The sequence below is a fragment of the Podarcis muralis genome, chromosome 3 (genome assembly GCF_964188315.1).
Source record: "Podarcis muralis chromosome 3, rPodMur119.hap1.1, whole genome shotgun sequence".
Lineage (NCBI taxonomy): Eukaryota > Metazoa > Chordata > Lepidosauria > Squamata > Lacertidae > Podarcis > Podarcis muralis.
The window spans coordinates 80,548,091-80,564,596 of record NC_135657.1 but is presented as its reverse complement, the minus strand read 5'-3'; the positions used below and the strand labels follow the sequence as shown (position 1 = coordinate 80,564,596).

The 16,506-nt window shown below is 39.9% G+C and overlaps 3 protein-coding genes across 13 annotated transcripts in view; 2 read left to right on the top strand and 1 right to left on the bottom strand.

Moving 5' to 3' along the window:
- The window catches only part of PRSS35 (serine protease 35), a 151,975-nt gene that overhangs the window by 36,623 nt on the left and 98,846 nt on the right, over positions 1 to 16,506 (top strand). For 2 of the 6 annotated variants that reach the window (XM_077926186.1, XM_077926187.1), the window contains 2 exons: positions 2,501 to 2,625; positions 13,332 to 13,401. The exons of 1 other annotated variant lie outside the window; for it this stretch is intronic. In XM_077926186.1, the coding sequence (XP_077782312.1) occupies positions 2,613 to 2,625; positions 13,332 to 13,401 (83 nt within the window). In that variant the 5' untranslated portion in view covers positions 2,501 to 2,612. Of the gene's footprint in view, positions 1 to 2,500; positions 2,626 to 13,331; positions 13,402 to 16,506 lie in introns of those variants that run through there. 3 more of the 6 variants (XM_077926188.1, XM_077926192.1, XM_077926191.1) reach the window with 3 other exon arrangements.
- Positions 1 to 16,506, top strand: part of RWDD2A (RWD domain containing 2A) — a 131,345-nt gene that overhangs the window by 46,939 nt on the left and 67,900 nt on the right. For 2 of the 3 annotated variants that reach the window (XM_077926195.1, XM_077926193.1), the window contains exon 4: positions 13,332 to 13,400. The exons of the other annotated variant lie outside the window; for it this stretch is intronic. The gene's annotated coding sequence lies outside the window, so the exon portion shown is untranslated. The remainder of the gene's footprint in view (positions 1 to 13,331; positions 13,401 to 16,506) is intronic. 3 annotated transcript variants of the gene reach the window in all.
- The window catches only part of ME1 (malic enzyme 1), a 119,655-nt gene that overhangs the window by 40,800 nt on the left and 62,349 nt on the right, over positions 1 to 16,506 (bottom strand). The gene's annotated exons all lie outside the window — the stretch shown is intronic.

Below are 16,506 nucleotides of genomic sequence, written 5' to 3'. Positions count from 1 at the left end.
CTACATGATTGACAATTCAAGGGGCCAACTCTCTCTCTCTCGCACGCACACGCTCTATCATACACACACACACACACACACACACACACACACACTCTCCTGCACAAAGTTCCGTTGGCACTTTAAAGTTAGCCAGTGTAGTCACGTGATTAAAGAGTTACAGCAGAACTACAGAAATTCTCAAGGTTTTCATTACACTTTTTCATTGGGAGCCTTTATGGGGGTGGGAATCACTTGTCAACAAAACACAAGACACTGGGAACATACAAGAAGAAAAAAATAGCGTAGGAGCAATCCTTTGGACAGCAGGGTATGTGGCTACAGATCTGAGTCAGAATCACCATACAGTGTGTGTTTTTAGATATCTTGCAGTATTTAAATTATAAACAGATGTCTGTGGAAAGATGTCTGGCCTTCTCTTTCTCACATGCAATGTATTAATCACTTTGCTCTAAAATAAACTACAAAGATAACATCTTGCTGAGTCCTTTGCATTCAGCCAATTACGTCCCCGTCCCCCCCTTCTGTATTATTCTAGGGTCAGTTCTAACCATGAATAAAAACAAAAGAAAATTTCAATGAACTCCTTTTTGCACCTATTTCACTTCCTCATGTTTGAGGAGAAGATGCAAGTTATTATCAAAGCAGCCTCCGGGACCTGCTGTAACATCTTGGTTCAGTTTCTGTGCTACTTGTCAGGTAGGGAGGGAGCAGTTGTTAGAGCAAACTGAAACATTAAAGACCACAACATACCAGACATGCTTAACTGTTCCAAAATCTTCCACTCTCTAGGGAAGAAAAAACTTCACACTGAGATTGTGTATATAAATCTTCAGTGACATCTAAAGCCTTCATCTAAAGGCTCAGGGATCATACTGAGTTAAGCGGAAAAATACAGCCGTGTTGTCATTCTATCATTATATTCAGTACCTAACTCTGAATTCATTGTTGTCCCTATTCATGATTTACAACAGTTCAGAATACAAAAAGACAGAAAATGGACCCGTGATTATTATTTTATATGAAGTTTTATTCTTTGGAAAAAAGCGACTCAAACATGTACCTATACAAGTGAGAGGAGATCTCCAGGGCCTTGCCAATTCAAATCTAATTCATTTAAAAATGGATTGAGTTTAGATGTACTCCATTAGACATCCACTAGGCTATTTTTTCCACTGGATCACTTCTAAGCAGAACATAGCGCAGGAGAGGGTCTGCCTATTACTATCAATAACAAGAGCAAACACATTTTCCATTGTCCCAACTATATGTGTACATATACAGATAAGACACAAAATACATGCACAACATTATTCAGTCAGCAAATAGCCAAAAATCTCTTGACACCATAGAAGTTCTGTATATACTGCACCACTCCCAATATATCACAGTTCTACTAACTCCTTAAGAAGAGATTGAACAGCTAAATGTAAGCACATATTTTCCTCATGAACACTACAGCATTACAACATTCCCCCCACATAAAAGTGGCAGTATTTAACAACTTAAAAGGCATGCTTTTCTCAGGATGAATCTTCCACTCAAACAAAAAACCTGAACAAAAGCCCACACCCTTCAAATGTTTTTAAACAGTTTTTGTTTTTTGTTGCAGAATAAGCTATGGCAGCAGCCATTTAAAATTAGAGCTAGTCTTTGCAGTTTTCTTTGGAGCACAGGCTATGTTCAGTTTCATCATGCCATGTGTTCTGTGAAATACAGTTATTTGACACAGCCTCTGTTGCTTTACTTAAATCATCTGCCAACAAGTCTCAACTGAACAAACATATCAACTGAGAGAGCAACCTTTTCAACTATTTTAGCCAAACGCTTATTAACCCCATGGTGCCAGTGATTAGTGCCTTTCCGTGCACCCACAGCTCTTATTTGCACATGGAATGGAAGATCTTTGCATTTTGCACTAAGCAAGGCTAATTCAATGCAATCAATTTAGAATTCACCCTGAAGACAGTTGAATTCTTGGTTACTCACTATTGTTTATCACATGAAATGTGGCTAATCAGTAACACCAATCAGATGTGTGCATTGAATCAACAAGTATCTTCTTCTTCTACTACTACTACTACTTATTATTATTATTATTATTATTATTAGATTTATATACTGCCCTTCATCATAAGATCTCAGGGCGGTTCACAGAATAAAATACAGGCTAAAAACAAGTAAGTAAGTAAAACAAAACAGCAAAACAATAATGTCCCCCCTATCCACAGACACATTTAAAAGGCTGTAGAAAAGGCCTGGTTGAAGAAGAATGTTTTCTCCTGGTGCCTAAAAATATATAATGAAGGCACCAGGTGAACCTTGCTCGAAATAGAATTCCACAAACGGGGAACAAGTTGACTCTTATCACAGATACACAGCCTGTCCTGGATGTGCAAACTGCCAAATCATCCACATTGTACAGTAACCATTATCTTCTAACCATTAAACTGGTGGACTATGGAACCATTTACTTTCTGCCTCTGTTCCCTACATACAGAGCAACAGCCTTTGCACAAAGAAAAAGCTGCTGAAACACACCATACACCATAGCCTCCAGTAGAAAAAAATATAAGGGAAGAACTTGTCAATACTGATGACCAAGCTACCATATGGTTAATGTGGGTAAGTTTGCTTGTTTATTTAATACATTTGGCATGTAGGGTTGTCATATGTCCTCTGTTTCATGGGTAGAGTCATCATAGTGATCCATAGTTACAAGTAGAGTGTGTTTTGCTTTTCAAAATATGGTAACCTGAAGTAATTTGAATGATTGTGCCTGGTTTGTCTTATTTTGTGGTTGCTGTAGTTCAGCCCTAGTTAATTTGTTTTATTGCTATGTAGTGAAGACTTATTTCAAAATATTTTTTTCAGTACACACACACACACACACACACACACACACACACACACTAGGTCAAACCATGGCTTACCATGAATGTGTGCACATTCAGGGTGCTAAAGAGAAGATTGTGACAGCTTTGCTCCTTCTCCACGCATGGGTGTCCATGGGGGAGAATCTGAAACCTATTTCTTTCAATGTACACAAACAGATGCACATCCAGCCAGTCAACAAGAGGCTTAGAGTGATCTCTGAGACTACTTCTATTGAGAGTGCCTGCACTTTCCTGGAGGAAAGCCTTTCTGGGCCAGTGGGCAGCTCAGAATTATGCTGCTTATTCTGATCTAATTATTATGCTTCTGCAAATGTTACATGATTTGGAAACCCTCAAAATACACTGATAATATAAACAAAAGAGTTGTAGTGCCTTTTTGTGATCAGGTGAGCAGCTTGCGGGTGCTGCTGAACCCAACCCTTTCTGAGGGCCAAGGGGGAGGCCAATAACAGAAACCAAAAGTAATCCAGCAGAACAGAAACCAGAAGGGCCAACAAGGTTCTCAGGGAATATGTAACAAAAATCATTTTCTTAGGAAACAGAAACTTAGTGCTACTTTTTTGATTGGCTGAAGGTTGCCACATTTTCATTGACGGAAAAAACCTAGCACACCAGTGGTAGAAAACTATACCACTTGGCAAGTAAGGCATCTGTACTGAGGTCAAGTTCTGTAAAATAGGAGGTAGACACTGGAACACAAACTGCCTCCACTGTTCCCCACCCCTCTCATTTATAAGCCTCACCACATTCCAGCATTACATCTGTACCCCTTATAGCCACATAACACATTATCCAATCAAACAGCAGGTGTATTCACAGCATACATTTAAAGCACATGACTTTCTCCCTAACAAACCTAGGGACTGTAGTATTCCTCTCAGAGCTACAATTTCCACCTCCTTTACAAAACTACAGTACCCAGGATTCTATGGGGATAGTCATGTGCTTTGAATGTGTTTTAAATGTATGCTTTTAACCCTAATCCTTTGTAAAGATGGGAACCTGGGTTCATGTCAGTGTGGATAGTTAAGGTCAGTTAAGGTCAACACAGTTAAGGTATAGTTAAGGTCAACACATGTAACATATGCTGTAACATGGTGAAAATGAGAAGAAGCATGTTCTTGAGCTGGGTACCAATCAGAAAACCAGGGATCTGGAATCCAGCCTTGCTTGTGCACCAGTCAGAGGTAGATGTAGGTAGGAATGGTTGCTCGTCTCCTCGTAATATTTCCAACCTCATTGGAGTTAGTGAAGTTAAATTTATTACAAAGACTTGACATGGAATGAAACAAATTAAATAAAGCTGCTTCCCTCATTGGTCATTTCCTGAGGCTATAATATAAATAGCAATCATGTTTCAAACTTAATTGACTAAGGTTAAGTGAAAGCCACCATTTGTCCCTTCCAAATATCACCTCGCAAATGAAAGGGCAAGTTATAGGTTATGTATAAAGTCACTATTGCAGAATTTAAGTTGAAAGTAAAGTTGATTTAGGACACACACTGGCTGATTTATATGTTTCTCTTTTACATTAGACATTGGTGAATGCTCATGGAAAAAAATTAATTTGAAAGCCAAAATAAAGTTCACCCTTGGAAATCACAACATGATTTTGGGAAAAGCTGTTTCTCATACCTGCAAGGTTCATTAGAAACTTTATATATATATGATTAAATATGCTTGCTGTTCTGTGTTGTTGCCATTAAGAAAATACAGCTAATCAGTCTTAAGATAAACTGGTTACCATGAAAAAAGAAAACTATTCAGTGCACAATAGTATTCAGTAAACGGTATTCAGTGTGCAATAAGGCTTTGATCTTGAATTGGGCTTTCAGAAATAATCTGATTTATTATAATACTGGAGCCAAATTAAAGGAAAATATTTAACTTCATTAAGTAAAATGTTATTTGTTTGTTTGTTATTTGTCTCTTTTGGCAAAGCCCTGAATTTGTAGCCTATCACTTCTGTAGAACGTCAAAGTTAGAATATTACCAAAGCCTATATTTTTTCTGGCATTTGGATTATTTGATTACAAGTGTTCAAGTATTTAAGCAGCACACTTTCCACTGGAATGATCTTGGAAAGCTCAAATAAAGCTCAATCCTATGCAGAACTGGTAGGGAACTGAGAAGGGAAGGAACAATGGCAGACATGCTTGAGCCATTGCACAACTTATTTGGTCCTTCCTGCTTTCTGATCAGATGGTTCCCTAGAAGCAGACCAAGTCTATGTAGTATTATTCTAGTAGTTGAAGTACATAGGCACAACAAGTTCCTGTGTCAGTGCGGTGATTGGTCTAAATGGAATCTTGGATGACCCACAATTCTGACTCTGCATTATGTTAAGATGAATTGCCTTTTGCTTTCTGAGCTTCAAGTTCCATGTAAAAGATCTGACCAACTTGCATCACTGGGTGAAAATAGATTGGCAAGGTATGCCATAAAAATCCTTAGTAGCTTAATGGAATGACGTAGTTACCCTGCTAGAACAGAACATTAATTAAAATAAGAAATGGGCATTCCAATACAAGATATCTCAACTGGTTTCTCATGAGATCTGTATACTAAACAAAAATGAGCATGTGAAGGCACCTATGCATTTGTGTTCTCGTACAAAGGTCCGGATTCAATGTTCCCTGACTACCAGTTTGAAGTTGAGAACAATAGCTGCGCAATATGAAATTCAGCACAACACTTGCACTGGCAGAAATTTACTGTGCAACAGGAAGCATCCAAATTACAGCAATGTGTTGCACAACCACAAGAAGCATGCAGGGGTCCTGCCCTTTTGTTGCATAAGCCATTCCGCTAGTGCAACTTGTACACTGCTAAGGGGCTGCAACTTTGTGAGATGTTGAATTCCTCCCAAAATATTGTAAAGTTCAACTTACCACTGACTCCAGGCTAATGCCTACTGTCCCCTGCGTCTAGTAAGCCAGGAAGTCAATTTAGGATTTTTGACATAATGTCGGGATGTTAGCTAATTGCAAAATGCAAGCAGCTGGATCATATTTTTAAATCTGACTTGGAAAATATAGCAAACCAGCTGCACTTGGTAAATTTAGTCTGCAAATACTGTCCTTTAAAAATATTTTCCATCCATAATTTACAGCTTCTGTGGTCTCTTGGCAAGCTCTTTTTAAAAAAAAAAGTCCAATGCTGAGTAGTCAGTTTGGCTTCAGCCCAGAAGATGCTAACCCTTTACCAGTATGATGACTGTAGTATTGCTCGGTAAAATAAGTTGGGAACTTTCAAACACTGCAGTGAAAAAGTAGCCTTGAGTCTTTTTATACAGCAAAAATAGCAATGTCAGCAAGTGCTGTGTCCCCTTCCTCCCAATCTCACCCTACTAATCATTCTGCAGTGCTATCAAGGCCTGCCTGACCCTATAAAATCACTTAATATAGGAGAAAGCACCTTTTTCTTTATTCATGTATCATTTGCTTTTTGTCATCCATATAAACAATCTTACAGAAAATATTAATACAAGGAGAAAAGAAACACTGGACATGATAATTAAATAGAATACACTAAAGCATGGGTAGGCAAACTAAGGCTCGGGGGCCGGATCCGGCCCAATCGCCTTCTAAATCTGGCCCATGGACGGTCTGGGAATCAGCATGCTTTTACATGAGTAGAATGTGTCCTTTTATTTAAAATGCATCTCTTATTTGTGGGGCATAGGAATTCATTCAGGTTTTTTTCCAAAATATAGTCCAGCCCCACACAAGGTCTGAGGGACAGTGGACCAGCCCCCTGCTGAAAAAGTTTGCTGACCCCTGGACTAAAGCAACAACAAACATTCAGTATACTAGTAATATAAGGAATGCAATCTAAAAATGACCATAGCACCACCACCAGTAGGATAACAAATTTATTGTGCTTTAACCTCAAAAGACCGCCACAAAATATGCCATCACTAATTTCATAGAATAGGAACACACTTTGCCATGTATTCTGTCATTCCATTAACCCTTAATTGCTCAATAAATATATTCCCATGCTATCTCCTTTCTCTAGCATGTTTACGAGTTTAACTAAGTAGACCATATTTGTATTTTAAAACGATTGTACGCTGTATTGGAGAAACTAGCTAGTATTAAAAGATGGAATATAACAATAAAATAAAATAACAATAAAAGGGAACACAAAATACTGCCATGAAAAGGCTACTGGAAGCAGCAAATGTCAAAGGACAAGACCAGCTCCATAAACATTGATTTTCACTATACAACTAAGAAAAAGATGGATTTTCTATACAGCTGGAAGTGCAAGAGAAGATGAAAGTAATAATTGGCAGGGCATGAGTTTAATGCATGCTTTTATTTCAGGACTCTTACAACCATGTACATATGGTGAAATTTGGTGTTAGTGCTGAGGTCAGGGGTTGCCAACACAATGCCTGCAGGCGCACCTGCACCTGCAGAGGCCTTCCCTAACACTTGCAGCCTTTCCTTCTCCTGCTGAAATTCGGCTTGAAAGAAGCATTGTTTTGTATCCAATATAGAATAGGTTGCAGTGTGTGCTAGATTGCATTGTTTATATGGTGCCCATGACCCTTTCTGCAGTTCGCAAATGTGCCCATGGATCTAAAAAGGCTGGTGACCCCTGGCCTAGGTTCTTCTCAAAGTATGAACTGGGATGCTGTGGGAGGGCAGTTGCAAGTGCTGGGTCACTAGGTGTAATTTATTGTTGGTGGAAGATGAGCAGTGGGCAGGGATCCTTGTAAATTTTTCACATCAGGACTTAAAGAGAAGTTGTTGACAGTGAAAGCAGCCCAAGAGAACAACTGAATTTGTCGCTATCTCTTTCTTTTTTCAAATTGTAGCTTTTATACAAATTGCATTGTATAAATTTTTTGTAAAAGCCTTTAAAATAATGGAATTACAACTTTATTTTTCAGAATATAAGTAATAAAGAATGAGCTTTGGCAGTTTTCTTATGCAAGTTATTATAACTGACTTAGACAAAAAAAAGGAATGCTATGATCACAGACACAGCAATTATAATGTAAAGAAGCAGTTTAAATTGTATAGGACTCTTCAATTCATTTCTAAAAAGAATATTTTGGTTTTTCCAGATGGATTTGCTTTGCGAAGTATTTCCATATGTCCTCTACTCTTAATTTCTTAACTTGCTTTCTTATTAAAATCTGTATAGATCAAACCCTATATATATTTACTCGCTTTTCCAGTTGCCACTCAAAGTATGATAAAACTGGCAATAGGGAAAGGCTACTAACTTGCCGATCAGAAGGTCGGCGGTTCAAAACCCCGCAACAGGGTGAGCTCTCGTTGTTCAGTCCCAGCTCATGCTCACCTAGCAGTTCGAAAGGACATCAAAGTGCAAGTAGATAAAAAGGTACTGCTCCAGCAGGAAGGTAAACGGCATTTCCGTGCACTGCTCTGGTTCGCCAGAAGCGGTTTAGTCATGCTGGCTACATGACCCAGAAGCTGTACGCCGGCTCCCTCGGCTAATAAAGCGAGATGAGCGCCGCAACCCCAGAGTCGGCCACGACTGGACCTAATGGTCAGGGGTCCCTTTACCTTTACTAACTTTGAAGTTATCAATCAGTGATAAAACAAGTACAGGCAGTTAAGGGAGATTTCTGTTGTTATTTCCAAAATATACTAACTTAAGTTCCTTTTAAAAAACTTAATGCAATACTTTGCTTTCATGTAGGGGATGATACACTATACTGTGTAGGAAACAAAGCCATAATTTCCCTCTGGTAAAATCAGTTAAATAATAGGCACCAATATTGTTCTAACTGCTGAATGGAACTATTGGTATTATGAAGGAAGAAACATAGGACCTCTGCATCAGTGTCATGGAGCCCAAATTTGCTTCCCCCGCCCCCAGTCTGAACAAACCCTTCTTTAACCCAAATTTGCTTTTAATAAAAATATAACTGAACCACTTCACCTTTCAGTTCTCATGTTCACTCACAATAATTTCACACAGACAAAGCATTAAGCAGCCACTAGTGAAAATGCTAAGAAAAGACAACATAAAAAAAAAAAATGAAGCAAGAATTATACTGCCCGTCTTAAAATGGCAAGCTCCTGGGAGCAGTATATGGAATTGAGTGCTCCTATATTTGCTGTGTACTTTGAATTCTCTCTTAATTTACTAGTCTGCCTGCAGCATTGTGTAGCATTAAACCTCCACCATGGTCAGTGCTAACTAGGTCCCATATTAACCAGAGTTTGCAAACCCACCTCAAATTCTGATTTCAAGTTCTGATGGTTAACATATCAAAAACTAGGTCCATACTTAATTTCTTAACAGTACTGTGATATGTGGGCACCAGTCATACACAATTCTAGTATTTGGTGGATTCCTATGTAGGTTTACTCCAAGTAAGTTCAATGGAACTACTGAGTTCAATGGAATTTACTCCCTAGTAAGCATGTTTAGGACTAGAGCCTTAAAAATTTAGTGCTATTTCAATTTAAACAACTTCATATTAAGGAACCAGGAAGCTTTATTTATGAAACACAATCGCTAAAGACAGTATGTGGGCTTTTTATAGACTTAACTTAGAGCTGGCTTCAGAGTGGATGTCAAATGAAGTGTCAGTTACCCAAGTATATATAGTGTAGCAGGCATGATGATGACTACAGTTCATTTTCCAGTGTTTCCAATCTAATCTACTTTACAGTTGTGCATAAATCACAGTGATTATAAATGCAGAAGCTGGGAATGATGTGTGGATTTTCTAAAAAGTGTCATGAATATTACAGATGCCAAGCACAGTTAGGGAATAAATCAGTCAAATAATTAATTAACTCTTGCAGTTCAGAAATCAAGCTATCTTTTCTCAGCCAAGTAATTATCTGACCTATTAGAAGAAAGACTGCATCACTGCGAAGGCTGCCTGGTAACTTAATTTAAACCAATCTTTTATTCCATCTTCCCAAGAACCTGTAATAGTTGTCTTCATCCTCCTGCCCCCAATTCCCTCTTCTTCACCCAAGGCAGGCAGAACATCAGTCAAAACCCACTAGCAGATCTCAGAGTGATTTGCAATATATCACCAAAGGGCTTCTCACTTGCTTAACCACAGCAACAAGAAAAAGAGCTTTGTTTCTCCCTAAATTAAGCCACTGGAATAAAGAAAACAGGGGACAAACTATAATTTGTATGTGAAACTGAACACTCGGTTTCTGGGCTGAATATGTACACAGGTCATCCTAACCATGTATGGTGCCAAGGTTGCAAGCTTGATCCCCATATGGGACAGCTGCATATTCTTGCATTGCAGGGGGTTTGACCAGGTGATCCTCAATGTCCCTTCCAACTGTACAATTCAATGATTCAAATAATCTATTACACATACCATACCTCCATCCCACTGACCTCATTGCTCACCCACTTGCCCCTCCCTCCCCCCTCCTACCTTTGTCCACTAGCCTCCTCCTCCTCTGTAGTCTCCGTTGCCTCAGGAGACGCTGCACCAACTGGCACAGCCTAGGGGAGGACACAGCCTCCTCCTTTGGCACCACGAAGGAGGAAGAGTGGCAAGGTCAACCTAAGTTTTTTCCTGTTTTTGGTCCCACACTCTGGTGTGAGCCAATGGATTCTTGCCATAGCTCAGAACCAATAAATGCCTGCCTTTTGGTCCCGTGCTCTGGCACAGCCAGAGCATGGGAGCCAAAACAGGACATCCAGGACATCCCAGATTCGGATCAGAAGCCTGGGTGGCTTCTGTCAATCTGGGATGTCCCACTTAAAACATGACACTTGGAGGGTATAATATACACCTCTGAGCCACTCTTTTGGCACCTGGTTCCAGGACATTAACCTTGGGGTTCTAGTTTTAAAAAATTGAAACATAAACTTGAAGCCTGCCCACCCCTGTTCCACACAACTATTCAATGCACATGAACCCCCATTACTGTGTCATCTGCTGTTAGTACTCTCTAAGTGTAAATGCACCAGTTATTTAGACATGTCAATGGCTACTTATCTGCTTGCACTTTAAAAAAAACACACAAAAAAACTCTAGCTGGAAAGCACACTATGCAGCTAAATTTGTCAAAGACAAAATATTGCACAACTGCTTGGCTTGCTCATCCCATAATATACAGCTTGGGGATGTTCTGTGTATATATATATTTTGCTGTGCTAGCCATTTTCTAAATTGCCATGTATGTTCCTTGTCATTCATTTATGATAAATGTCTTGCTTGGTTGCTAAAGGATGCATAAAGACTAGCACAGCAAATAATTTTGAGAGAAGCAGGGAGCACAAATGAAAAACCTAGTCCTGAGAGTCAGAAATAATAATGTGACATATTACAGCTGCTGCAATGAAAAACAAATGTCATACATTTTTGTCACAGGCAGCACTACTTGTGTTGAATCATCAGCCCAAACTGATATAGTGTAATAATGGAAGAGGATGACACCTTCTTCCCCCTGGAGTTTTTTGGGGAAATTCCCCCTTAGTGTGGAAGAAACCCAAGGAATTGGGGGGAAGCGGGTTATTCATGCCGCCACTGTCAATACTAGGTAACGGAAAGACTGCATGAGTCTGCTGCCTGACACCATCTGAGATTGGCAAGTATAAAGCTGAAGAAGGAAGCCATAGGGACAATAGCCATGCAGGAAAAATCACAGTGGTGAGGGAAGGGAGACAGAGAGAAAACCCCAGATATCCCAACACAGAGAGAGGCACAGCAGAGGATGGAAGGAGACACAAGTAGGGGGCGGGCAGGAAACACTAACAGATCATTAGAAAGGGCTGAGATAAAGAGATTTTCATGAGAGAAGGGGGGGGGGGGGACAATCAAACACAGCCATAGGCAGGGTGGATCTGAAGGGCATGATAATTCCTTCTCCTGGAATACCATGAGAAAGGCTATCAAGCCCGTGGAAGGCATCATCCTCACAACAGAATGTCCTCCAACCTAATCTGGCAAAATTGTTGTCATGAGGTGATTTTACCACACCAATTTCACACAGCAAATACTTTGCTGAAATAGGAAAAACACAGTCCTGTGGGACTGACTGTGTAATTTGTGTAGTTACAGCCTGAGTCAAAAGTCAACTTCATCAGTATAAGATGAAATGGACAGAGGTATATTTACAGCTCCTAGTACATATGAAACCAAACTTATTTAGAACGGCTTTAGAACCTTGCACGTCTACTGTTGAAGAATTCCACCCCATTCATGAAGTCTCACCATATTCATGATGGCTAGGTATGCAAGTAGGCAAGAGAATTGGCTCTTCCCACATGGTGATTATAATCAAAGGAGTAACTTGCAGGATAATTTCCTTGGATAAAAATCAGTCCATGGGACTTGTGGTAACCATGAATACAGAATGGCCCCAAGATCTGATTAAACAGAGAACTCTAGAATTTAATAGTGTTTAAATATTGCTTTTGAAAGTGCTGTGCGGCCCAACCACTCCTTCACAATTTCCAGTAAGAGTCACGTTTAGCTGACTTTTTGCCAATACATTCCCTTGCTGAAGTAAAAGACTGTGCCAAATGAATAAATTAATGGCAAGTCCTGTAATAATTCTAATGAAATGTTAAACAAAACCACCATTCCAAAATCTGTACATTTTTTATTTAAATTATATGCCTATAGAATAGTTTTGTCCTTAACCAAAAAGAAGAAAAGAATCCAAAGTTGAGATTCAAACAGCAGTTTGAGAGCACAGTGGAGAAAGATGCAAAGTTTCAGCAATTCAGTTATCTTTGAGGAAGAATGCTACAAAGTAAGGGTGAATAACCTGTTCATCTAATGAGAATCAAATATTCAAACACTCCCCTGCAGTGGAACCTTATTTATTTATTTATTTATTTATTTATTTATTTATTTATTTATTTATAAAAAGCAACCTTCTAACAAGAAAAAAAATATGACCCAACTCTCCTAGAGATCTGCACTTTTGATAATTCTAAATCTTGTGACATTACGGATCCTTTAAGACACTGCAAGCTCAGATTCAGAGCCTGTGAACAGATCATAACCTAAGATTACTTTTACATGGGATTTGCACTGACACTTGAAATTTGATTTTTACATGTGCCTTTTGGGCTTAACCAAAGTCAAAACATGGCATTAGAACTAGGAATAGGTAAGGAATGATAGTGTTGACTAAAAATGGCCTGCAAGAAATCAAGTGTGCAACATGCAAAATGAGTTGGTTAGCTAAGTAGTACTAAAGCTATCAAGCCTAGAAGCCAGGTATCACTGAAAAGTTCATGAAGAAGGGATACTGGCACCTGCTGCTGTAGAAATGAGGCTTATGGGGTTATGTAGGATAGGTAAAGTAGTACTACAGTGAAGTTTGATCTACTATGGCCAATGGTTGTACAGCTCAACCAGCACAGAGTGTCCCTTACTCATGGTTTGCATAAGAAGTCGCATCATTTAAATCAACTAATTTAATTATTTTGACTTAAATCCACAGCCAAGCCTATGTCACATGATCCGCTGCAAAGAATGGAAACCAGCACTTTGATCATCAGAGCCCATAAAAGTTAAGGAAAAATGATTTTGCACATGTTATATGCATGGAATGTCAGCACAACTAAAATTTGAACACCTAAACAGATGTAAAAATCTCAAATCTGATTGGTGTCAAAGAATAATAACATTAAAGCTATAATATAGTCTCATGCGTATGAATAGTACGCATTTAAGAAAAGGGTACGAGAGTAAGTGTGTGTGTCTTATATCAACTGAAGGCCAAAGTACATGTTATACACAGCCATGTGTATTTTTATACAACATTTTCTTTAATAATAACAATAATGGGGGTGGGGGTTGGAATCCAGAAACCAGCCTCTAAGGCTGTGAGTTTCTCCATGGAGGGACATAAGGGGAGAGGCTTCTTAACCCTTTTTCTTCTGGTCACTTGCCCACTCCCCCCCCCTTCAAAGAAAACCCCTGTTTTTCATCCAGGAGGTTTTCTGTTTAAAAGAAGAAAATGCTGGAGAAAAGATACACATGGCTGCATATAATGTATACTTTGGCCTTGATTCAAGGGAAGTAAAACAGAGAAACTTTGTTAAAAATATGATAGTTACATTTTATGCAGTCCTGCTTAAAAGAACTCTGCATTTTTGTCCTTTTATGAAATAATAGATATAATAAATGAGATATTGTATACTTTTGTGCTTTTATGAAAGAATAGATATAATAAATGAGATATCGTATACTTAAAAATTGGAAACTGAAACTGTGATCCATTTATGATGTTACTTCCCACTGCAGAGTAAATGCCACAGTGTGGAACCATAGTAAAGCTTAGGTCTTCTGTCTGAAAATTTTTGAACCCTCTCAGTTAAGCATGAACTATGTGGTAAGAATTCCAGGCCAAAGATCATAAGATTTCTACTCATGAGCAATTTTATTTTACTTTTTATGTTCCATGGAGCATGCTTGATTGAGCCATCTGGTTTTTAACTAAACATGCCCTTTGTGCTATGGGCAGCTGTCAGGGGTTCAGGGAGAGAGGCACAGATGAGGGAGGAGACTGAGAGCGAGGGGGAAGAATCCAGGAACGAGGAGGAGGAGGATGACAATGACTTGAGGGCTTCCATGAGTCTCTCAAGTGAATCGGAGGATTCCCAAAAGGGGGCGCCCCTGGTCAGGCCAAGGGGAGCCACAGGGGGGACTCGTCAGGAGCAGGGGAGCAGCAGGGAAACCCCGAGTGGGAGTGGGAGATCGGGGCCGGCTTCCCAGCCGGAACGGAGTGAAGAGGGTGGAGTTCCCAGTGTGACACACGGAGCAGAGCAGGAAGCAGAGAGGGGAAGGAGATCGGGGCAAGACGTCCTGCCGGAAGGGGCGGAGAGTAGTACAGAGAGTAGTATAACTGTCAAGAGGAAGGTCAGGGGTAGCGAACGCACGCCAAGTTCAAATGTGGAGGCACGCGGAAATGCGGAGAGCCCGGAGGAGGAGCCTGGTCCCAAAGCACGGAGGAGGGGGGAGCAGGCGTCTGGGGACTCAGCGTCAGGGGAAAGCAGGAGGGAAGGAACCCAGGGGGGCAGAAAGACCCTGCGGAAAAGGAAGGACAGGAAGAGGTGGACTAGCACAAGCCTCTTAAACTGGTGTAGAGGCGGGACTGATTCAGAGGGGACTTCAGCGGTCTAAGCGTAACAGACGTGGGGCTGCGCGCCTCGGCTGTGGAACAAACAATGTACTTCAATAAAGACTTTTGTAAATAAAGTGGACTTGGCGTTGGTCTCTTGTGAGCTGGGACCTGAGGCGGCCCTGACAGCAGCATTTGTCTATATCACTCAATGCTGAAGGCATACTATCCTATGTTGAGGATGGAAATTAATAATCCTGTCTCAAAGTGAGAGAAAGGCAACAGTTCTACAAAATGGCTTTTGTGTCTCTTTTAATCTTTATCAGTCTATGAACACAAATCAACAGTATATTTTTCCTTGTTAACTTTTTAAAAAACAGTCTTTGTGTGGCACTCAGAAGCCTCCTTGGTTGCCTGCACTTTCTAGAATATCCATGGAGGCAGCCAGGAAGTCTGCTTGTGGAATTCCTGAGAGAAGCACAATTATTATTACAATTAAGTTAAAAGGAATGCTCATGAGGAGTTCATGATGTAATGTTCTTCCACAGGCATTCCCCGATTTAAATCATATATGATTTGTGCTGTATTTGTGATGTTCTATTATGTTATTGTTATTTATTGTCTCTAAGCCGCTTTGTGATTCATTCAAATGAAAAGTGGCATAGAAATATACCGTATTTTCCCATGTATAAGACTATGTTTTCTTCCTAAAAAATAATGTCCAAAATTTGGGGGCGTCTTATACGTGGGGGCCATCTCCCCCCCATTTTCTTAAATTGGACTCCCCCAAAATAGGTGGTGTCTTATACATGGGGGCGTCTTGTAGAAGGAAAAATACGGTAATATATCAATAAATCAAATCATATTCTAGGAACCAAGGGTAGCTGCAATACCAGGCAAGGACTTTGTTTTGTTTTGTTTTAGGTTAGCAAGGAAGAACACACCTTGTAATGTTACTAAGTACTAAACCTCATCACTCGCATAAATTTCTGACTTCCTCCGTCCCACGGAAAGAAGCTAGAACAACAACTGCTACCTTTGGGGTGGAGGCTGGGGAGCAAAGTAATACCTAAAATGTCTGGGCCTGGGTATGGCACAACTCTAGTATTGATTTTAGCTGCTGAAACTGTGTGCTGTTCAGGATTGTTTTATAGCACTGGAACAGCAATCCTTCACCTATAGACTTAAGTATGCATCATATGTTTGGTGTTTTTTTTAAAGCTCTATACAAGCCTTCTGTGTAGCTTGTAGGGAACCTGCAACATGTAATGACTGAACATTTGTTTATTTATTTATTCATTTATTCATGTGTGTACATGTGAGCAAAGCTCTCATCAGTCATGAATTCCCTAAAGCAGGTACGCCCTGATTCTACGCAGTGAAAAGCTCCACATGCACAACCATCTCTCCGTGTGATTTACGTATGGTTTGCCCACAAATCCCTACAGAATAGTGCCTTCCAGGAACTTGGCAACATGTGAAATGATCCTTATTTGGTTGTGCAGCGCACAGGGTCTGGCCATTACACATAATGACAGATCCCTATGTTCTA